At 38.3% G+C, this 25,176-nt stretch overlaps 1 protein-coding gene across 1 annotated transcript in view; it reads right to left on the bottom strand.

Moving 5' to 3' along the window:
• Nucleotides 1-16,111: 16,111 nt before the first annotated feature.
• Nucleotides 16,112-25,176, bottom strand: part of LOC125177728 — a 32,306-nt gene continuing 23,241 nt past the window's right edge. The window contains exon 4 of the mRNA XM_047880029.1: nt 16,112-16,222. Within this exon, the coding sequence (XP_047735985.1) occupies nt 16,112-16,222 (111 nt within the window). The remainder of the gene's footprint in view (nt 16,223-25,176) is intronic.

The raw sequence follows: 25,176 nt of genomic DNA, 5'->3' as shown, positions 1-25,176 counted from the left end.
GTTAGGTCTTGTTTAGGTTTTATGTCTGTCTTTGAATTTTGACTTTTAAAGTGATTTTATTCATTTTTAGTTTAGTCGAACTGATGATGGAGCTGGACTCCGAAACGTTTTCAATATCGATATGGTGAATTTTCTTGGCGTTTTCTTTGCTTTTAAATTCCATGCTGTTGTTTTTTTTTATTTTCTTAGCATTGAGTTGACTTTTGCTGTCTGTGTTTCAGCATTTTATATTTTTTTTTATCATGAACTTTACCTATACTTGGTTGACTAATTAAGGTTGATCACGGGGATGAAAAGTACTGGCTAGATTTTTTGGCTCAATCTTTATCTCCAGCTTTATATTGGATTTAATGAAGAATACGAAGACGACCTACACCTGTGGTGGCTTGGTCATAAGCCACATACATATTTAAGATTAAATTTAGTGTGAAACCGATACGTGGGTGCAACTAAGCAGGGATACAATAAAGGTCGCATCGTTCTAACTTCGTAAGCCATATTAAAGCATGAATAAATGAATAACACTTTGCCGAATTCTTAGCATCTATGCGAGATGATGAATGTATTCATTGTAGTGAGAAATTGTTGGAAAGACTCGTAAATGTTGATCAGATCGGGTTTATTGCTCACGCGAACAATATTTCCCTGTTGCTTCTGCTCAAAACAAGTGACCTACGGGGGCTCAGGCGGTGAACATTCGCGGCTTGGCTGATGGTTCCCAAGAAAGATTGTTGCTGTAATGGAGATTTACTCCCGAATTTCATTTTCTACTTATTCTATTCAACATCACTGGCTGCTGATTATAACAATGGCAAAAACTGATTATATATCATATATGCAATGATATCTGGTTTATATTTTCAGAAAAATTCTATTATTTATTCAACTCTTTTGCTATAAAATGGCATTTGGAGTTAACAATTACCCCGTTAGGAATTCTAACGGAATTGTGTTGGATATGGACAGATTATTTTTTATTTGATTTTAAATTTTTTTAACGATGATAATAATAAACTGGATTTTTTAATGTTGCTCCTAATCAAACAAACCGTCGGATGACCTTATAATATGAGTGACACTTCCTTGACGAGGCCATTACGGCTGAAATAAAGTTTGCAAAATAGCGCGTTATGATTTCTTAATTAACCACTTGAGCTTAAATTATACCTCACCATCCAGTAGAGATACGCGTTTGAATTAAAGTGTGATTCGTTTGTTGATACTATTGTTAAAATAGCTATAGGTGCTATTATCAGAATCTGACCTAATAATAATCACATAAATGGATGCCTGTTTTAGAACGGTTAGTTATTTTCTTTTATAACGTAAACCTTTAACATTCTGAAGTGTAAATTAATTTCACTATTAGTAAGATTGATTAATTTCCTATTGCTGTTATCAAGATGGATTTATATTGTATTGCTCTTCCGAAAAAAACGTAATTTTCTAATTATATTATTTTGACTTTTCAAGCTATTACATAGGCGACATAGCCACATGTATAACAGACTCAAAAGGAGAAAAATTAGCTGAATGCTCTGAACGGCAATGAATTAAATTACCAGGAGCTATGATGAGCACTACAAAACTTGCCATAAAAAGTTGTTAAAGTGGCCCGATTTGCACACAACATAATCGTTACAACTATCACCGAGCGATTGGTATCATTAAACATTTTGATGTTATTTTGGTTGTGCATCAAGATATTTGTGAGTAATCCAGCGAGGTCACGGCGACGTAGAGGCACTTGGACGGGCGGAACTTGATTCATTTGTAAGTAAAGTGTATTTAATACCATTTGAAGCATCAAAAATTCATCAATGTAGCATTTTTAAATTTTATGTTTATTAAAGTAAAATTTAGAAAAAAGCGGCATAGAAAACAACAAAGAAAGAACATGAAAAGCCTCAGGGGGTTACCGAAGAATGTAAATAAAGTAAGATCAACAAATCATAGATTGAATGTATCGTTGACTAAAATTTTCGCTCCATGTGCTCACAGACGTTTTCCGTCGAGGTTAGGGGCATGAAAGTCTACATACATTATAGCTCATATAAATCCATGTTATTGATAAAGGTGGATATGTGAACTGTACAACAGCTCTACCTGATAAACCAGGTTTATCACACCTTTGCCTTGAGATGAAGAGTCAATTCCCATGCTCGGGAAGATACCTAAACACCTTTGAACCGAGACGAAACCTAAACGCCTTTGCCTAGAGAATAAGTCTAAATGCCTTTGCCCTGATATGAAGTTTAAACGCCTTTGCCCTGAGAAGATACGACGGGTTTGACAATCCAAGTGCCGCGTTCACGGAGGTGCGTCTCGCAGAGCTCGCGGTGGTCCGTGGGCAATAATATTTCTGTTATTTGAAATGAAATAGATTTCATCCATCTTAATAGATATAATTAAAAGATCTATGATTATTCAAGGCATTACGAGTAAATATATCTCACCAGGCATGTCGCATCCCTTTAATTCGATCCTAAGGGCGCCGCCCGCGACGCACGAAACTCGTAGGGATGAAGTCGAAGAGCTGGACGCCGAACTGACGCTGCGTGCGCTTGATGTTCTGGTAGATAAATAAAACTGAATTAATAATTTATCGAATTTGTTATTTGGCTTATCACTTTTTAGTCGAAGAGCTTGACGCCGAACTGACGCTGCGTGCGCTTGATGTTCAGGTAGAGGCAGTCTTTGCGCGTTAGTTCCGAGGATCAGCTTAAGAATAGAGGTCTCAAAAATTTGCATTGTTGTGAAATAACTTGAGAAATGAGTGGGGCTATGGTTGTGTATAAGGATAGATTAATGAATCCACGAAACTTTAACTATCGACTTACTTGACCAATACGTGAAACGTGATATAACGGAAATGTTTCTGTGATGAATAATTTTGGTGACATCTTTCTCCTCAGTATTCAGAACTAGCATGCCATCACACACCTCGGTATTCAGAATTAGCGTGTCATCACTCTCGTCAGTACTCAGAACTAGCATGTCATCACTCTCCACAGTATTCAGAACTAGCATTTTATCACACACCTCGGTATTCAGAACTAGCATGTCATCTCTCTCCTCAGTACTCAGAACTAGCATGTCATCACACACTTCGGTATTCAGAATTAGCGTGTCATCACTCTCGTCAGTACTCAGAACTAGCATGTTATCACACACCTCGGTATTCAGAACTAGCATGTCATCTCTCTCCTCAGTACTCAGAACTAGCATGTCATCACACACTTCGGTATTCAGAACTAGCATGCCACCACCCTCCTCAGTATTCAGAACTAGCATGTCATCACCCTCCTCAGTATTCAGAACTAGCATGTCATAGTATTCAGAACCACCAGAACTGACGCTGCATGCCCTTTATGTTCAGGCAGATGATGACCGCCTTCACGTTGTCATAATCTATGACAAAAATTCCTGAGCTTTATTCTGTTTGACTATTTTTAGCACCAATTTTACTATTCTCGTACAGAAAGTGGTTTCCTAACTCAGTAACTAAATATATAATTTTATGATGCTGATGTAAACAGAATATTCATATTTTTTTGCAGCCTCAATGGACTGAACAATTCATAATCAATGACGAATAAAATCGATGCACCTCGTATTGCCCCTAGCTTGCCCCTAGTCACGTAAACTTAGGTCCTCCAATAACAGAAAATTCTTTTCATGTATTTAATTTTCAGATTATGAACGAGACAATATCAGGATGTGATTATAATTATTTTTAGAAGAGAACGCGCATTCAATATGATATCGTTTCCAAATAATACTCTACAATAATACGCCACTGTCCGTTGAACTGACCGCGTTCCTAAATACGTATATGTACTGATTATTTTATTAAACTGTGCATTTAAATTCATTTCCTTATAACGGGGATGAGCTACGAGCATAAGAAGCAAAACTGTTATGATAACTGGTGCAATTTTAGCCGTCTGACTCAATTATTGATGCGAACAATTACAGTTGATATTGTTTGTGTACAATTACATACAAGCCAACGCAATTTATTATATTCTTGGAACTAATATCATTTGCCAATTGGCGTGTATAACCTTCACTTGTTATTCAAGTACAAAGACACCTTGTCCCTGCCCTGACGACTTGTGCAGCAGCGCAAGCAGCGGCCCCGCCATCAGACAGAGGTGCCTTCAACGAGCCTCAATGATCAGTTCAGGAGGAGGGAGACTCGGAGACGCTCCTGGTGCAGGGCAGCGGAAGCAGCATTTTTGAGTGCAGTGACAACTGGTGCGGTTGGAGTGACAGTCGGTGTTGGTGCAGCAGTGCCTATAGACGCAGTTGCAGTGACAGTCTGTGCTAGTGCAGCAGTGCCTATAGATGCAGTTGCAGTGACAGTCTGTGCTGGTGCAGCAGTGCCTATAGACGCAATTGCAGTGACAGTCAGTGCTGGTGCAGCAGTGCCTATAGATGCAATTGCAGTGACAGTCGGTGCTGGAGCAGCAGTGCCTATAGATGCAGCTGCAGTGACAGTCACATCTAGATGTGTATAAGAGACAGCTATAGGCACTGCTGCACCAGCACCGACTGTCACTGCTACTGCATCTATAGGCACTGCTGCACCAGCGCAGACTGTCACTGCTACTGCATCTATAGGCACTGCTGCACCAGACTGTCACTGCAACTGCATCTATAGGTACCTGTCTCTTATACACATCTAGATGTGTATAAGAGACAGGCACCAGCACCGACTGTCACTGCAACTGCATCTATAGGCACTGCTGCACCAGCACCGACTGTCACTGCAACTGCATCTATAGGCACTGCTGCACCAGCACCGACTGTCACTGCAACTGCATCTATAGGCCTGTCTCTTATACACATCTAGATGTGTATAAGAGACAGGTCTGTGCTGGTGCAGCAGTGCCTATAGATGCAGTTGCAGTGACAGTCTGTGCTGGTGCAGCAGCTGTCTCTTATACACATCTAGATGTGTATAAGAGACAGGTCAGTGCTGGTGCAGCAGTGCCTATAGATGCAGTTGCAGTGACAGTCTGTGCTGGTGCAGCAGTGCCTATAGATGCAGTTGCAGTGACAGTCGGTGCTGGTGCAACAGTGCCTATAGATGCAGTTGCAGTGACAGTCGGTGCTGGAGCAGCAGTGCCTATAGATGCAGTTGCGGGTGTTTTCAATAATTCATTAATTGAAGTCATAATTTTTCCAAATTTTTGTGCATTGTTAGTTTTAATTTAATTTTATTCGGAGAATAAAACTTGCCTGAATTAGTCTCAATTGCTCATTTCTTTGCATAAATGTTTATTAATGTTCACAAGAAGCATGACTTGGGTGAGGATTGAAGATAAAGCGATTCGACTGCGTATTCATATTTTTAACATTTTTATTCCATATATGATGAATTTTAACTATCAATAAATAGATAATATTCATATTCATGTATAAATAAATACCTTCATTAGAGTTCAAGTAGAATCAAGCCCCTCAGGTGCCCCCAAGTTGAGAGCACTTCAACTTGAGGGCACCTGAGTTCAAGTTGAGGGCACTTCAACTTGAGGGCACCTGAGTTCAAGTTGAGGGCACTTCAACTTGAGGGCACCTGAGTTCAAGTTGAGGGCACCTGAGTTCAAGTTGAGGGCACTTCAACTTGAGGGCACCTGAGTTCAAGTTGGGGGCACTTCAACTTGAGGGCACCTGAGTTCAAGTTGAGGGCACCTGAGTTCAAGTTGAGGGCACTTCAACTTGAGGGCATCACCGCCATGCGTGCAACATCAAGTTGAGGGCACTTCTTCCGCCGGGGAAATTCGTATGACGAGCCATGCAATAAATTCTTCTGCTGCACCCAAAGCAAAACTGATATTTACACCTCAATCTGTGAACGCTGACTCTTACACTCTGGTAGTGAGTCAAATTTCCTGAAGTAAATGAAAATGAGCAACACATATATATGTTTAGTTAATTAAGAAGTATCTTATGGAGATGATTAATTTGCCTCTGTTTTGTCCGGTGCTGTGTAGAGACTCTAGTACAATAGATAGCCGTGATATACGGCAGCTAAGGATCCCATATATAGTGCAGACATCACTGATCTGTCAGTGTATTCTCCCTTCAAAGCGATCTATTGTACACAGTGCTGTGTAGACTCCAGTGCAATTTATAGCCGTGATATACGGCAGATAATAGTCCAATATATTGCATAGACATCACAGATCTGTCAGTGTGATCTCCCATCAAAGCGATCTTATTCATATCACATAACATTCTAACTTTGGTAAATGGATATTGGTTGGGTTTGATCCTAAATTAATTATTTCTTTATTTATGAAGCATCCTAATTCCGTTGTTTTAAGATGTGGCGAGAACAAGCTTGCTCGTTCCCAGCCAGAGCTCCGAAGCTGAAGATAAAAATTGCCGTTTCGTAAGATAAAGTTTATCCAAAACAACATCAGAAGTAAATAAGTTCATTATTCAAATGAAGTGATTTCTGACAATTATAAAAAACTTTCGGTCAAGTGACTGTGCATATTAATTCTACGAGTTTCAATAATAGTGATGTAGTTTATTCCTGTTCAGATAAAATTGCCAGATCTTTCAGTTACAACGCAATAATATTTACGAATATTTTTCATTCTGATGATTGAGCGGTCAATCATACCGCCAATTTTGCTGCATTGGTTTTACTTTTAAAATTAACATATAGAGAACGTGGTATAACCCTTAAAAAAATATAACTCAGTACTCACTGCAGTGAGTGACAGAGAGCGCATTTTCTCGTCGACAAAAACGTGAAGTCACGGACGGACAGACGGACGGACATGGCGAGCACAATAGTGCATTTTTTCCATAAATGAGAAAATGCCCTAATAAGTGGGTCAAGATTGTGGGTCACATTGATACATTTAACACAGAGTTTAGTGGATGAAGCAAAAGTCTTATTTAATTAAAGGAAGAACATTATGATCAATAATACCTTAATCAGTTAAGAAACAGTGGGTGGAACGGCTTTTTGCACTCAAAACCTAGTTTAAAAAGAGTTATGAAAATTCGTTTAATCTAAAAACGTCAAATGCCGTTAATTTGCTTTAATAATTTAGTGGAACATCAGCAAGGGCCAGTGTCGGCACTTCAGCTGCTGACACGATAAAGGTAAAGTTACGTATTATTGATTCTGGTAACATTGATTATGTTGTGCTCCATCGACTAGTGGGAGATGTCCACATTTACCTCACACGCCGCGTGGAAACGTTCAGTGTACTTTGAAGTTCGTCCTAGAAAACTGCTTTCACGCATCGAAGGAAATCTAATTCCAATGGGGCGGGAATCGTATTTGTTTTTGCCGTGCATTATCGAACTCATGGCTTCAGCTCACGACATTTACCTGCATGATCCCTCAGGGACTGCCATAACCTCACCTCATTCCAAGTTTTCGTATCCTGCACAGTAACGGCACAAAAAGTTTGAGCAAAGATTTGACTTTCTGTCGATGAGGTAATTGATTTGGATTAATGAAGTCATCATTTTATGATACACGGAATAAGATAGCTTCAGGCGCACGCAATTATGTATGAGACATTCACTATGCCCTCGGTCTGATCATTTGTAGACTTGAATTATAAATTCTATACTAAGAAGCGTGGCTGGATTCCAGAGCTGGGCAATGAAATGTAGCGGCCGCTACCGCTACCGCTACATGCTCTAAATGTAGCGGGTGCTACCGCTATCGCTACATTGCCTTAAATGTAGCGCCGCTACCGCTACATATGCAGCGCGCTACTGCCCACCTCTTGTAACAACTAACATGTTGACACTAGTAACAGGCTGAGGTTGGCACCATTACACCGAAATCATTCGTACAGTTTATTCTGTAATTTATATTATGTATGTATAATGCTGATTTTTAAATAGTATTTAAAACTTTTAAGTAAAATCTAAATGCTATATCCATAAATGTAGCGGTAGCGCTGTAGCAGCAAAATCTTGTATCGCTACTTAAATATGTAGCGGACGCTACCGCTACCGCTACATTGCCTTAAATGTAGCGCCGCTACCGCTACTTAAAATGTAGCGCGCTACTGCCCACCTCTGCTGAAGTCTGATTCTTCATATACAATTGTATAAGGAGTGTGATTCTCTCTACGTGTAGATCAGGCACCGACCGAGGAATCGTCACAGCTGGTGGTGCTACAGATTTAGATGCTACTTGAATCTTTATAAATTCTTCCAGAGCATAATGAGGGCTCGGCAAAATACTGGCAATAATGTAATAACTATATAAACAAATACCGAAATTTCTTTCTGCTGACGTATACAGAAACGGACGAAGCAAGGGGATTGCAGTATAAAAAAGTAAATGAAGTGAAGATACGCTTCCTGCAGGTCATCATAGAGTCAAAATTAGATTTACTTAAGGCTAAGCTTAAGAGGCGCATAAATCTGTTACAGTCCAAACGTCATTAGACGATGATTTAACTTAGGACGAGAAGCCTATCAATTAAATAAAAAAATCTTTTGAATTTGCAATATCAGTAGGAAAGCTCAAACAATATCAGATTTCGGTGTTAACACATTTGATTATGCAGTAAAGATTACAATTTCTCAACTGTTATAACATTATGAACTAGAATGCTATTTTGAGGTTAACTTCCTTCTAAGTGGAAGTTTAATGGCTGATATAAGGGTGATTATAGTCAGAGCCGGGTTTCAGTGACACAATTTAGAGTTCCCGCAAATCGACAGCCGTGAAGTTGCCTTCTGTTCTGAGATCCAAGGCAAGGCTGATGCGTAGCTGGTGATGACGTTGCTCCTGTCTTACATGCTTACCGCCGTGACGCAGCGCTGACGCGGCCCCGGTCATTTGATCTCAACTGCGTTGACACTATAGGCTTATGTAAACAGTGCTGCGGGACATCGGGGTTTGTAAAATTAAACAATTCACCATTCCTAAAGAACAATGTTAGACAGGAAAAATGACAAGTAACAAATTTGGCTGCAGACATAGGCTCCGTTCAACAGAGAATGAAGGACACAATGTTTAATAATCAGGCAGCGCGCTTCTTTACGATCGATGTTGCTGTTTAGATGGTCGGACGAAGACGAGAGTCTTGCAACATGAAATGCGAACATTTCACCAGCTCCAGGAATTCAAGTTTCAAACTCAAACCTGAGCTTCTCATCAATTCAATAAGTATGATGCGCATCTTAATTAAGATTGTATAAAATTTGTCATATGATCGGGATTGATATTTTTGACTTCACTCTGTATATCTCTCAGAAAAATAACGTCGGTTTTGGCGTTGGTTTGTAGCAATGTATCATAAATAAAACGTGATATCTTTCCATTTCGATATGATTTTAATAACATTCGATTTCCTTTACAAAATTCAGTGTCGAAATGGGTGTTAAAACACTGAACAATGCCATGAATATCTTCATGTCATTTGGGTGGGAAAGCTGCTCCCTCAGCCGCTCCACATGAACGCAGTTGCCGGCGTAGCTGCTGCGCTGTAACACCGCTGCGGGGTTCCTTCTGTGAAAACAAATTCAGAACCTCAGCAGGTCTGAGGAAGGTAACATTCATTTTCCTTCAATCCGTTCGATTAGTACCTAATGTTATTTAATGCTTTATATTTGAATGTTCTAATCGGGATAGAGGAAAGCAAATCATTCAGGCGTTAGTGGATATTGTACAGTGCCAGGTCCAGGAATGACTGGTTAATTAATCATATAAGGTAAGCGTAATGACGCTTAATGACGAATTCATAACGGAAAATATTCTGATGCTGATTGCAATTAGATTCTGAAAATATGCTGATTGCAATTAGATTCTCTATATCTTTGACCTGATGATGAAGCTGCTCTCTATTGTTTTAATTGGAAATGTGAAGAATTTACTTGAGTTTTCTTTGCTTTTAGAATCTTGGTGAACTTGCGATTAAAGCAAACTAACTATATATTAGAGAAAATTTCAAAGATATTCAGCCATTTTGTAGCAAACGCCGCAGACCTGATGTTTCTTACTGAACAAAAACCCAATATTTACACATACGTATATGAACAAATATAATTTTATTCGTGCTATCTCAACTATCAACGGTCTGATATGTTGACTAGAAAATATATAAATTCGAAAAGAGCTTCTGGACTGTATCAAAAATTTTCCCAGAGGCCGCGCAGTGAAAGCTAATTTCAGAGCCGCACAGTAACTCACTGCTACGGGCCAGAAAGATATCCCAGGGTCCAACAAAAAATTAGATTTGAATGCTAATTTTTCTCTCCCACGATTTGCTATAACAATCAAAATAACGTCTGTGTCTTGCGGTAGGTCAGAATTTGTGAAGGAGCTCTTCACTGAACATTTCTACATCCAAAACAGCGTAAGACCACAAAACTTGTTTCGTAATCTGAGATTGGTGCCGTGCTCTCATAATTGATTTAATATTTTATCAATTCTTTTACATGGCTGATGGCACAGTCGCTACAAGTGTTTATCGCCTTCCAATTCTTCACCAAATTCTTAAGAAAGCTAACAGGCCAGTGTTCCACCCTATAGATACAATTCATTGTAAATGCGCTTTATGTACTAGTATAATTTATTAATTACAAATATGCGATGTTGACGCATTGACTACAAAACTAAACGTTACTGTCCCGTCACTTCAATGACACGCTGGTTGAAATTTATCATTAGACGAACGCTGGCCCAAAATTAGTTATATACTCGTTGATATTGTGCAAGCTAATTCTTGCAGGAGTGAGGTTTGAACAATGTCGATCGAATCCTTTAATGCAATTTGCAATACATTGACGCAATTTACCAGGATGCTATGACGAGAATAATAAGCACAATATCGTCCAATGACAATAATCGCAGTTTTTATGCAGAGTTTTTGTGATAAGTAAATGACAATAATTGCCTGATCTTGTGCTTTTCTGTAACTCCCAATTAAAAAAATTTTCAGCAATCCGTAATCTCAAAATAATTTCACTCAAGGATTGAATTCAACATTCTGTTTTTCCCTTGTCTGCGTAGGGTCGATTAAATAAACAATGCCAGTGAGTGAATTTATTTACAAGTTTCTATTTCATTTTTCGATCAACCGAAACTCATTCATTACAGAAACTGACGCTTAAGGACAGCATTCAATGGCATTGAGCTCTTGCACTAACCTCTTATGTTGCGATGTCGCTTCCATGTTGGCGATACATCGCACATTGAGAGAAAATATCTATTATAACCTCTTCAAATAATGTATGAATGTTTTAATACAAATAAAACTCTTTTCGTATCCCTATCAGGCCATGAGGAAATGTTCAGATGCCAGAGTCAGCATTCATATAACAAAATTGACTGTTCATACAGGTTACAGAAAAATTATACAGTAAGTCTAATCATGAAATTGGCGGCAAAAGAATTAAAAACCAATCAATAATAGTAATTCATGACGAATTTCCACCTAAATATAGCACAAATATATTTATCGGTCAAGAATATTATTGAAGAATTAAATCGCTGTCGTGGTTTTCTTCTCTCGCCCCAACATTCGCGGTCGGCCCAAGTTGCCAAAATGTGTTTCGATAAATCGGAAGATATTGAAAAAAATTCCTTAGTATCGGTAAACGTATTGGACTCTAAAGGCTAAACTTATTTAAGAGCCCCCAATTGAAATGAAGATATTTCAAAATATGATAGAATATTATGGATATTTGCACTAGATTTGTATATAATTATTTTCAATGATAATATTTGCCCATTGCGGAGTCATATCTATTACCGTTTTTTAATTGTCAGTTTCAGATAAATGTTTTCCTCAGCCCATAAGCTGAAGACTCGCTCGGAACTCAGGTCTCACCTGCGAGGTTTTTAACAATGACACATTGGTAGATTGAAATAAATTTATTCGTCTTGCAGTTCGGTATTCCTGAAAAATACGCGTAATGTGTGGCTGCACGAGGAAGACACACATTTCCGTTCACGAAAAACTTACGATGGTTTTGGTGTTTCATCAGACAACTCGCCGTCTTAAAGAGTCAACTGACGTTAGAAAATTGTCGTGTAGCTCTATCCCCATGCCAGCGTTTTCTCTTCTCGTACATTCGATAAATTGCAGGCATTCAATCTTCTCATCATCTCAATAATATATTCGAAAAATTAATTACTATTGCACTGACCGTATACAGTATATTTTCCATGCGCAGCATTCCCAACAAATCTTATAATTATGCTCTTATATTCTAACTAAATGTATGGAGGCATTGGCCTTACCTCGCCATCACAAGCTGTACCGGGTGCGGGAAATGGAGTTGGGCATTTATTTCTTAGCCTTCTGCCAAACCAATTTGAAGATTCCAAAAAAACCTAAGCCTTATATCTCGAATTCACATTTATTGCCTTGCCATCAATGAGGAATTCAATCATAATACACAAATGCAATTAATCCATACTTTTAGCACGTCCATTCATGTCTCTTGCTATTCAGTATTTCTCCCGATGCTCACAGGCAACATTCGAGGGGCGAGGAGATCGCGGGCGGTCGAATGAGCACTGCCTGTCTATTTATCCTCAAAATCGGTCGCTCATTTTTTGCAATTTCTCTCCGAATAAACTTGACTATTAGATGTTTTAATGAGAATTATTAACGAGCAGAGAATTGACAGGCGCTAAAAAGTTAATGAAGTAGATTCCTCACGGTGCTCATGATTTCGTTTACATTAGTTCATGGCTTTAAAACCAATAAGATTTACCGAAATCGTTAACGCACATTGTCAGGGCACCCTCTAAGGCCGTGGTCGGAAGGAAGGACAAATGAATGGAAAAGATTTTTATTTTCTTTACTAAGAACTAACATTAGAATTAACAATTTAGGAAGTTCAAGAGCATGTAGCTTTCTCAAGTTCAGACACCTGAAGGCGTCTCCAAGAAACTATCAATCCACTAAATTAGACACGAAAGATGACAGTGAATACTAAACTGAATTAAATCGTTGACAGTGAGTACTAAACTAAACAGTAAGTGCCCCACTCAACTTAAAGCAAGTTTAAGTTTCCCGAGGTTGAAGTGGCCCCTGACGGTGACGTGGTGGTGGTGAAGCAACCACGATTGAAGCAGGCACGTCGTGCTGCCAACCTCTAGTCACAACTAGAACATTGCAAAGGCTCCGGAGGTTAAGTGGTCAGGAAAACCTCGCAGGCCTACCGGCGTACCTTGAATTAAAGGGACATAAGTCAGCATCAGGCTACAAGTGCTGCCGCGCTAGGGATTTAAAGCGAGCAGACTGTTGGGGTGCTGACAAAATACAGACCAATAGAAAAACCATGACTGGCTAGCGAATGACTAGCTGGTAAACTGAAACCGTTTAGTCAGACCAAGGCTAACAACTTGCATCTAATTCACATCCATAATTGAAACACTTAAACCAATTAAACCCAAGTGACTCAATTTCCGTATAGTATGACAAAGACAAAAATGTACAAGTATTAATTCTCATGAAGCAGCTTACCGGTGCATACCGCAGTACAGCAAAGCAATGCTGACTGGTAACGAAGAGCGTACAAGATGCTCGCGTCTTCCCGGCTAGACAAGCAGTGAACTTAGAACTAAGCGACCAGCGCGCTTGACCTAACTTGACAATATTAGCGGGAAATCTATTTTGGCGAGCTTTCCCTCACACACATCATTTTGAAGAAATTTTACATCAACGTACGTGAGTTCGACGGTCTTTCCTTGAACAAATTCCTATTCAATAGTGACCAAAATATAACGAAGAGCATGCAAAACCTAGTGATTTCAATCATGCTTGTAATTTTCAATCTTATTTCCTCGTTGTGTTGGTTTTGTAGTCGCTGAGTTTGTCGCTGAACGTCGGCAGCTGTCGTGTGGCGGTCAACCACCAAGTTGCACTGCTGGTGCGGCAGTGCAGTAGCTCTTCAGTTCAGTGTTAAGATGAGCAACCTACAAATTGGAAACACGATGTAAGAACATATAATTTCACCAATGGCATATTGTTTAAATTCACAAATACTTTAAAAAAGCCCAATATTTAGAAGCTCTACTGCAGTGGTTACCAAAGTGGGCGATATCGCCCTCCTAGGGGCGGTGGAAAGATTTTGGGGGGGCAGTAAGGAAGAAGAGGGCGGTTGGGGGGCGGTAAGGGGGGTGGTAGTCTTCCAGCGAAGGTTTTTTGTTTTTCACCCAGATCTGTTTTTTAACCTCTCCTGGGTTTACGTCTCGAACAAATTAACGGCCGGACTCGCGGCCGGTCTCACGGCCAATTTCCAAATTCAATGATGAAGGAATATCTCAAAAACTAATGAACTTAACTCGATTAAACTTGGTACACGTATTCATTAGGATCTAACGGTATTGTTTAGCTCGTGAAATTTTTTTAATTTTACCATCATTTGTTTTTGCCATATTTATATGGCAATTCGAGCTGAAATTCACAGTGATCGAGGAATTTCTCCCAATCGACTGAAAAGATTCGAACGAAATTTTGAATTTACAGTCCTAACTACCGAACGGTAATGTTTAACTCGTGAAAATTTTTTAGATTGTGCCTTCGTTCGCGAGTTTTTTCATTTCACATTCATTCGTGATTTAAACTGTAACACGTGCTTAAATTCGCAGTAATCAAGAAATTTCTTCCAAACTACTGAACAGATTTGAACGAAACTTAGTATTTTAATACCTAACCTCAGCAACGTTGATGTTTATCTCGTTACAATTTTTTGGATTTTGCCATCGTTTGCGAGTTATACGGCAATACGTATACGGCTCTTTGTTAAACCGGCCGGTCGTTTCTCCTATATCTGTATAACTCGCAAACGAAAGCAAAATAGAAAAATTGTCATGATGTAAACATCACCGTTGAGAGGTTAGGTTTTATATACAAAGTTTCGTTGAAATCTGTTCTGTAGTTTAGAAGGAATTTCTTGATCGCCGCGAATTTAAGTGACAAATTACCCAGCGATACTGGCCGAATATAAAGAAGTGTCAAATCAAGAATGACGGTGAAATAAAGAAACTCGCAAACGAAGGTAAAATAAAAAAATGTTTAAAAGCTAAAAAAAGTCACCGTTTGGTAGTTAGGAATGCATATTCAAAATTTCGTTCATATATATTCAGTAGTTTGGAAGAAATTCTTTGATCACTGCGAAATTCGGCCTGTATCGCAATATAACTCATGAATGGAGGTGAAATTAAAAAAAATTCATGAGCTAAACGTCACCGTTAGGTACTGATGAATACATGTTCCAAGTTTCATTGAGCTGCGTTTATTAGTTTGGGAGATATTACTTGATAATTGAATTTAGAGATTGGTCGTGAGACCGGCCACGAGTCCGCCGTAAATTTGCCCGAGACGTCCTAGGTTTCTAGTTCTGAAACAGTTAAAACAGCTGAAAAAACATATTGGTTCAATAAATAGGATTGTATTTATGAAATACACATTTGTGTTTAACCTTTATCTTTTAAAATTGCAGCGTAATAAATTTCAAGAAAGATAAGTATGTTTTTTATGTGTCTGTGGGGGCGCTAGAAATTCACTAGGGAGCCAAAAGGGGCACCAGCCTGAAAAAGTTTGGGAACCACTGCTCTATTGCAAGCCTTCGTTTCTACTTTCACAGTTGGCAAACATACATTTTCCCGAATGAAAAATCCTATTCAATCCAAGCAACTTTTCTCTGTTTTGTTGACCAGAATTGCCTTCAAATACAAAATTTCATAATATTAAAATCACTTATATAAAACGAGTTTTACAACCGCTGGTAAACCTGCATTTTATGTGGTGGGAATCATCTCATAGTTTCAGATACAATGATTGTCTTGTCAACTGTTTCTGGTATGAAAATCAAGTGATTTCCGTTAAAGAAAATTACTGACATTTTATATGCATAAATAAATTGTATTACCTAATTGCAAGTATTTCTGTGTATATAAACTGTTCTCAGATGCATTGCTTCAAATAATATTTTCATACGTGAGAGGATGGATTTGATCTAAAAAATCACGGGATCAATTTCTTTCTACATTCACGATATTTAAACGCATGTACATTGAATTCATCAGTAAGGTTTATAAGAATTATTGACTCAATAACAGAGTGAGATTTTGTGACTGTAAAATTGGTCCTCATCCTGAAGCGTGGAACGTTGCGGACGACAGGTGCGGCGTGACGCTAGATGGCGCCTGCGTGCGGGTCGCCATGTAGCACGAGTCGTCAACTTTGTGCACCATCACACCCTGAGGGACGAGTGGGATAAATAACCATGCATGAAATAGGCTTTTAAAATACATGGCTTTCAGTCCCATTTTTCTGAACTTCTCCCTTTGATTAATTATCTTCTTTTTCAAGGAACGTCATTGAAATGTTACTCGACATAAAGACTACAGAAAGTCAGCCATTCTCTATGACGGAAAGTTCTATGAATTGCCTCAAGGCCACAAATTCAGAGTTTGAATAGAATAATCGCATTGAATAGGCCTAATATATTAGCCATGACTTACCAGACTCTTCTCATGGTTTTACCATTTAAGCTTTCTCCAAAAACTTTCTTCAGAAGAACTTCATTGAAATTCTTTGGAAACCAGTGCCAGCATTTGAGTATATTTTCAGTTAAAATTGAAGAAAAAATGCTCGTTCATTGGAACACCTCTGTATAAAGAGTGATTTTTGTGATATTACTTCCGGTAGTAGCAAATTATTTCAAAGTACCCATCCTAATCGCGTAGTAATACTCATTCTCTGCCAATTAACGTAGTAGGAATTTGCTTCGACTTCTATGTTGGCTCGCATTTGAAACATCAAAGTATATAAATTCTCATAAATTTTCTTCTGATGATGTTAGAAGAAGATATAATTATAAAAACAAAGCCTTTTACGATGGGATTTGTATATGAGTGGTGAGGAATGACGAATTACTAAGAAAACGCGTTTCTGGAAATCGGCATAACTTCAAAACTACAGTATAATAAATATCGTGTTTCCTATCTTGATAAGAAGTTTTCGGTTCATTAATAGGACCAAATACATTTGAGCGCACAACGCTGGCTAGAAGTTCCTTAAGGTGGAATTACTGAGAAATGTTTCAAGATAAACTGATACTCGTCTCATTGTTAAGGGGTTTTAGTTAAATTTAGCAATTAATTGGTGTTTTAATAAAGTTAATTGTGCACCGCATTCTGGACGTTCGTGGTTTGTTATAATTGAAATACTTTGGCAGAACTTGTTCTTTTATGCAGGTTTTGTTGGAGACATGAGAGAAATTTTGATTCAACTTTTATATTGATTTTTTCAACTTTCCAATTAGGCCGTTTGTAGGATTAGTTGTAATATGTGGTTTCTAAGGGAAGGGTTATTTCAGTATAAGATTTCTATGTTTCGAAAATTCATGATTCATTATCAAGTAATATGAAGGCTTTTGAATCGCTCAAAATTTGTTTTTTTTTCGAATGACATAATTACAAAATTTTGTATTACAAACACAACTCGAGAACTGAAACCTTATATCCATCTGAAAACAATTTAAATGTCCTGACAAATCCATTGGTCGGTAAATTGCTAATTGTTTCATTATATTGGTCCTCGACAGGATTATGAGGCCGTGTCCGGAAGCTCGACCCTCTGTAGAAGACAGTTCAGGATCTTGGTTCTGGAAGTAAATGAAAACTAGACTTAAAAATGTTTTCCTCTATACAAATAATTCGTACGCATAGTGAATCCGTACACCTTACATCTGCTAGAATGTATACCTAATCGCAGAAACAAACGAGGATTCAGTTCCTTTTCATAACCATGAAAAAAAGTAATAAAGACATAGGATAAGAAACAGTCAAAATCTAACACATACAACGAAGAATGGGGGGAAAGCTGGTTAAAATGGGACAAAAAATTAAATAAAAAATAAATCGACTAATTTCCCTTTTACAATATTAAATGCTAAATGAAACTAAGCACCACATCCTTGGTTACATTTCCAAGTCCCTAAGCAATGATCAGGATGGTTTACAGAGACTAGATATACAAAATACGAAATAAAATAAAATGTCCTCAGTACCCCGGCCCGGGGTACTGTGGGACAGTCCATGGGGGTACAATTTTACTGAGGATTTACAATTTCGAGGGGATATGAACTGTTAGCGGCATTTAAAATAGGCTTTTGTTTAAAAATATAAAGGGACTCTAAAATTCACAGGTCGGAAACACCGGTCGTGGAGGCTAAAATTCGAAAATCACTATCGGACACTAACACGTTGCACTGCTCGGCATGGACGCGTACTGCTGAATGAGGGGGATGCGCAAGCAGGTTTCCTGTTCTAAAACTCCTTCCTTTATGCTCCGCCAGCTAGTATAAAAGTTGCGAGATGTCATACCGACATACGCAGGTGCGCATAGCGCACAACTATATTGATAAACTAGAGACGATCGCATAAGAACAGGGAGTGTGTCTTTATACTTGAAAAAAGAACTGATTTTAAAATTATTCACCAGCAATACATGAAGATTTACATTTGGGAGGCATTTAGCGAACAAACCTTTCAACTCTTTAGCCATAGGAGTTTTAGAACAGGAAACCTGCTTGCGCATTCCCTTCATTAAGCAGTACGCGTCCATACCGAGCAGTGCAACTTGCCAGTGTCCGATAGTGATTTTCGGATTTTAGCCTCCACGACCGGTGTTTCCGTCCTGTGAATTTAGAGTCGCTTCATATTTTGAAACAAAAAGCTTATTTTAAATGCCGCTAACAGTTCATATCCCCTCGAAATTGTAAATAGATAGGTTTGTGCCAACGTTTTCTTCATTCTTGTTTGTTTCATTCTTGTTTGCTTCATTATTGTTTGTTTCTCGTTTGACGATTTATACTTCAATGCGAATTTATTTCTAATTGTTTGTACCTGTGTTTTAGGTATTTAACTGATGATGGAGCTGGTCTCCAAAACGTTTTTCTTTTTAAGAAATGGTTAATTTTCTGGCTATTTTCTTGCTTATAAATTTTTGATTGTGAAGTATTAGATTTCATACAAAATTCTTATTTCATACAAAACAAAATTAATTGATTATCACTGATTGACCATTACTTTGGTGATTCTGTCTATTGATTTATGCATTGTCTCTAACTTTACGCAAGTGTGCAAAATTTCAGATCGATTGAACAGGTAGAAGTGTGTTAAATATCGATTGTAAGATTTGTGAAGTTAAACAAGTTACACATAAACAACAAAAAATGAAGCCAAATAGTAGTGCAGTAATAATAATATGCGTTTAAAATTACTTTATAACACTTCTGAAGAGGTCAGTGTCTTTGCTGTTACACATGTACAATGAATTTCTTGTGTTTTTTTTATATATTAACAACCGCACCGCAGTCAAAAATTTAAAAAAAGACGTTGCCAACAACTCGAAAAAGAACCCGAAAGCCTTCTTCTTGTATGCTAGTTCGAAGTGTAAGACAAGGGACGGTATTGCTGATTTGAACTTAAATCAACGGAAGATATCTTCTGAGGAGGGCAAGGCCAATGTTCTAAATCAGTTCTTTAGCAGCGTTGTAGCGGCCCGACTTTCTGACTGTCGTTCTCGCTCTTCTTCTTTCTTTCCGGCGCCTTACTCGGAGCTGGAATTGAACATGAACATAACATAACATACATAACATAGTGATGTCGGCGCTGAAGTGTAGGCCTGATGTGGCCCGTCGCCGATTCTTTTCCTTTTCGTGCCTTGTTCATAGATCTAAAATCGTGTCATTTGACCGGATCTTTTCATGACTGACGATAGTTTGAAGTAGCTACTAGACTTCCACCGGGTTCGATAAGGAGCTAGGCATTTCAAATCTGAACATATATTTTTCCATAGCTTTATCTAGTCTGTTCTTGAACGCGTTCATACTTGGAGCNTTCATCCACTGGGACTTTTTGACTCCTCCAAGCGTAATCTTGGGTACACAAGCATCAACTGCAGACATAACCGTGTCTTTGAGAAACGACCATGAATCAGCCACATTCATGTCCTTAATACAGTCCGAAATATTCGCCGCATTCACCGTTTCACGAAGTGTATCATAGTCGCCTTTCGCAAAGTTCAAACGTTCACATGCTTCGGCTCACTCTCGATTGAGCCGCCTGCCTGGGCAGGCGTGGCAGGACACAGTTATTGGTCGTCAGTAATATACCTTTGATGTACCGCTGATGCTGCTGTCAGCCATTGATTTAAACCCAAGTTATTGTAGTCTGGTTACTTCGTTCGCCGGCCATGGACGGGTGCGGCTGCAGGCAAACGGAGCTAGAGTACCTGTCTCAAGACGGTAACGCTTTTCGGCGCTGTACGTCGCATGGACTTTGTCGTTGATATGAACATCTGTCTTTCCACTCGTGTAATAGTGTTGAAGGAAGCTGCAACTTGTTCGCGACGTTGGAAAAGTGTCCCGACGTAATCTCTCGGCAAGCACTGCACTCCTCCGCTAGATTCACACACTTTGAATTGATTTGACTTGGACGATCTTCGCTAAACTGTGATTTCCTCTCTGCGATAACGGATGGGCCCAGCTGAATGTAGTGTTCTTCAATGTTTAACTTTGCATTTTCAGTCTAGCAGCTACCTAGGATTACCAATGTACTTCTTATAAATTAATTCGTAGAATTTGTATAGTTTGTCTATTAAATAATGTACGTGCACTTCATTCTTGGTAATTTTTCAAAATAGAATTTCAGACAACTGTGAGTATATAGTTACTATGCTTCCTCACTATCCCGTTGGGGTAGCTTATATGTGTTGCCCCCTCTCCCGCAACAGCGTCTTCACAGATGAGGACTTGAACAGTGTCAGGGAACGTTGTATCGAAATTATATTTAGGAGGTATGCAATTCAAATTCGAGTAGGCAGGTTGCATTTATAAACTACAGTTAACGTTACAGGCTTAAAGTAGACAGGATACGAGGAAATGTAATTGATAATGGTACATAGAGAATATAAATAGGTAAGTGAATGTAGATAGGTAAGTAAACTCGTGGGACAAGGTTTAGTCCTAATCCTAATGATCTGACCTGCTCAAGATACAAGCCTAAATTAATATCGATGCAATTATATTTATTTGTCTTCAGTTAGTTCAATTTTATCAAGCATAAATGCAAACAACTGACCACCGGCTAGCGTCAGGACCTGCACAAATAATATGGAAGTTGAATTCTTTTGTTATTTAAGGAGCATTTCGTGAACGCATTCATGGAAAGCGGAAATAAATTGAAGGTAATAAAAATTAGGCTTAGATATGGAGTAAACACCAAGCGTATGTTTAATAATTTGCTATGAGTGTTACAAAAAAAGAAATGTATTATTGATGGGATTTGCTCAAATTAATAGATGGCTATTAGTTACTCGAAAGTGCAAGAAACCTTCTATAAAGATTAGAATTGGGTACAATATGTCACGAGTAAGTCTTTAATTTTCCTTACGCCGTGTGAATCAGCTCCAGCATGGATTTAATTAAAATTTCAATTTCAATCTCTTCTAAACCTTGGAAGATATCGAAGACGCTTCATAGATTTATTTCTAATAAAATATTAGGGTAAATTAATTACCTCTATTAAGCCCGTCTATACTAGACATTTCTATCATATAGTGTTCATTTGATGATAGTCCGGTAAATTTGATTTATTACCAGTGTACAAAAGATAGCGTTCACAATTTGTTCTGCAAATATTATTTTTGCTCTAATGCTGTAAAATAATTCTTTGTACGGCTCTTCATGCGAATTTCTCCTGCAGTCCTCTGTGAATTTGTTCCACTTGAAATCTACGTAAGTCTCATTAATGCATGTATCTAGGTATGTATTTATTTCTAGTATGGTTTGCTTACCTAGTACAAAACTTTCATTAAATATAAAATGAAGAAGTGAAAAATATGAATATGAAGTTGAGTCACTTTAACTTCCATACATACTAAGCCATGTTTTTAATAAACAATAAACATTGTTATTTAACAATTTCTCCCTCCTCCTGAAGTGATTATTGAGGCTCGTTGAAGGCACCTCTGTCTGATGGCGGGGCCGCTGCCCTGTACCAGGAGCGTCTCCTGGTCTCCCTCCTCCTGAACTGATCATTGAGGCTCGTTGAAGGCACCTCTGTCTGATGGCGGGGCCGCTGCCCTGCACCAGGAGCGTCTCCGAGTCTCCCTCCTCCTGAACTGATCATTGAGGCTCGTTGAAGGCACCTCTGTCTGATGGCGGGGCCGCTGCCCTGCACCAGGAGCGTCTCAGAGTCTCCCTCCTCCTGAACTGATCATTGAGGCTCGTTGAAGGCACCTCTGTCTGATGGCCAGGCCGCTGCCCTGGCTGCCCTGCACCAGGAGCGTCTCCGAGTTTCCCTCCTCCTGAACTGATCATTCCTTCCTGCTCCTGAACCTGGACTGCATGTACTTGCATCAATAATAGAATGTGACAGCAAAAATTTAACGGTTTTCGCAACAGTTGAGCTTCTAATGCTTGAAGCTCTTTCCGTTATATGGAGACGAATTGAAGTGTACATGCATGCCGATGGATGGGTCAGTTCAACGGGCGATGACATGTCATTCGTCAAAAATATCCTATTGAACGTGCCTCCCATCTCAACAAATTCATGCTCGCAATAATCTTATCTTAATTATGGGTCACGTTCACCAAATGAAATAATAATAATGAAAAATAAGAAAAAAATTCTAGTGATATAGAGATTTTGACAGAAGTTATGTTTTTGTAAGTGAGTGATTATGTTGGTGTCATTGATGATATGGTTCGTTCAGTCATTTAATAGTAATTTTCTCCCTAACTGCATAGTGCAAAAGTTTTGTACTTCTATGTACTTCTATATTCATCTTAGTGAATGAGAGTTGCTTGTCTCCATCCATGTATTAAGGGGAGGGTCTACCCCAAATTTTATCTTGATTATTTACAGACGGATCACTTTGAAACTTGGTACGTAAATGTAAAACAGAATTCTAAGACTTTTTTTTCGTGTGAATTTTTCGAAAAAAATGAAAGAAAACATGAAATTTTTAGAAAACGGCCAAAAATGGGGTACTTTAGAAATCCTATCTCCTTCAAGGATTTTCAAGCTGCAACATCGAGACACATATCATTAGATGCACAAGGAACATATCTACAAACGCTAAAATGCGTTTTTTGAAATTCTCATTTTTGTGGGTGTAGGGGCATTTTTTTGTAAATTTTTCGGAAATTTCTCGATTTTACCCTCTGCCGCCCCCCTTTTTGCAAAATAAAATCCAAACTGTAAAGAAATTAGAAAAACGCTAACTGGCGTTTGTAGATCTTTTCCTTGCAAATCGAATGGTATATGTCTCATTGTTGTAGCTTCAAAACTGTAGGAGGAGATAGGTTTGCAGTAACAATAAGGTAACTTTTCAGTAGAGCCCGACAAAGTCGCGCGCACCTCGAAATAGACATTCAAGGGTGCAAGGTTGCAAGACTAGACAATACTGGAGCTCAATTTCTGTCAAGAATGGTGCGAACGGCGGCACGAGAAACATCCCGTATGACTGCAGGCGGATAACTGAAGCACATCATATTCAGACTAGCTATTTTAGTGTGCTACCGGTAATTTCGGCCTATCTTAAATGTTAAATAACACCACCACCCCTAACTCTTTCGCGATCTGTCGTGGACGCATAAATCAACGTACTGAGATGGTTTTGGTACCGTTAGATGCGTCAGAATGCAAGCTTTAAGATGAGTATAAAACCGAAAAAGTAAAAATTTTCGATTTTGGGGTAGACGCTCCCCTTAACCTGCAAATAACTATTTTCAAGCCGGGGCGTCACCTAAGGGCAAAGGCAATTACCATGTTTCTCAGGTACAGCTGTTATAGAGTATATATTTCATCTCGGTATGAAGTGAGGATATATATGAGCCACTCTAATTTATGTGAATTTTCATGTTCCTTACCTCGACGGAAAGCGAATTTTCATGTTCCATGCCTCAACACTGAAGCCGGTATTTTAGTCAATGATAAATTCAATCTTCGATGATGTCGCATTACTTTATCTACGTTCTTCCGTTATACCCTGAGCCTCTTTAAATTTTTTCTTTGACATCTCCTATGCCATGACCAGCTCAATTTTACTGTAACAAATATTAGATTTCAAAATAAAACATTAACTGATCTCTGATGCTTCATATGACCTAAAATATTGTTTGATCTCAAATGTATCAAGTTCCGCCCGTGCAAGTGCCTCACCGTTCAATACCAAGCACATCTGGATACAACACCGAAATAAGATTAACATGTTTGATGGTACCAGTCGGTTGGCGATTGTTATAACGACTATGTGTACTAAGGCTCAACAATAATCTTGGGAGTGCTCATAAATTCTCTTGCTAATTTTATTCATAACCGGCATATTTAATTAACCCCTTTAGTTGTTTTGTAAACAATATCTAGCTCATCTTAACAAAGTCTCACCTTTATTTGTCTTCCGTTAAAGTATGATAACCTGGTTAGCGAACTTATAACCGATCTAGGTTGGCTTGTAATAAGGAACCTGCTTGAACGATGAAGAAAAATTTTTTTACAATTTACATTGTTGTTACGGGAGAGTTATTCCATATAATTTAACCTAGATTACAGTAACACAAAATTAATTTTGTGTTACTGTAACTAACTAACTAACTTTGTGTAATATTAAAAGAAAGGTAAATAATGCATACTATTTATAATGTCATTGATTTATGAAATAAAAAGAAAACTACCGAACAAAAACTGGCATCCATTTAATTGAGCAAACAGTCAAATTTTGAATATATAAGTCAGATTTTGACTGGATTTGCTAATTCATCATGGATATTAGTGGACTATAAATTTATTTTAATTTAATCGCGGATCTTGACTGGATTGTGAGGTATAATTTATGCTCAACTAGTTAATTAAGAAATAATAACATACTGTTTTACAGACATAATTTCAGCCGTAATTGACTCGTCAAGGAAAGCGTCACTCATCTTATAAGGTCATCCGACGGTTTGAACCGTTGGAGATTAAGAGAAACATTAAAAATATTGTTTTCATGCTTTAAAACTAAATAATAACAAAATCAAATTAGCAAGAACAAGTCTATGTCTAACACAATTCTGTTAGAATTCCAACGGGGAATGTGGTGATACCAGATGTTATTCTATAACGAAAAATTCTAATAGATAATAGTCGTTGTTTTCGCA

This window comes from Hyalella azteca, unplaced genomic scaffold, assembly GCF_000764305.2.
Source record: "Hyalella azteca isolate HAZT.00-mixed unplaced genomic scaffold, Hazt_2.0.2 contig4464, whole genome shotgun sequence".
Taxonomy (NCBI): Eukaryota; Metazoa; Arthropoda; class Malacostraca; order Amphipoda; family Hyalellidae; genus Hyalella; species Hyalella azteca.
The sequence above is the reverse complement of the archived record's forward strand: the minus strand, read 5'-3'. Positions and strand labels throughout refer to the sequence as shown.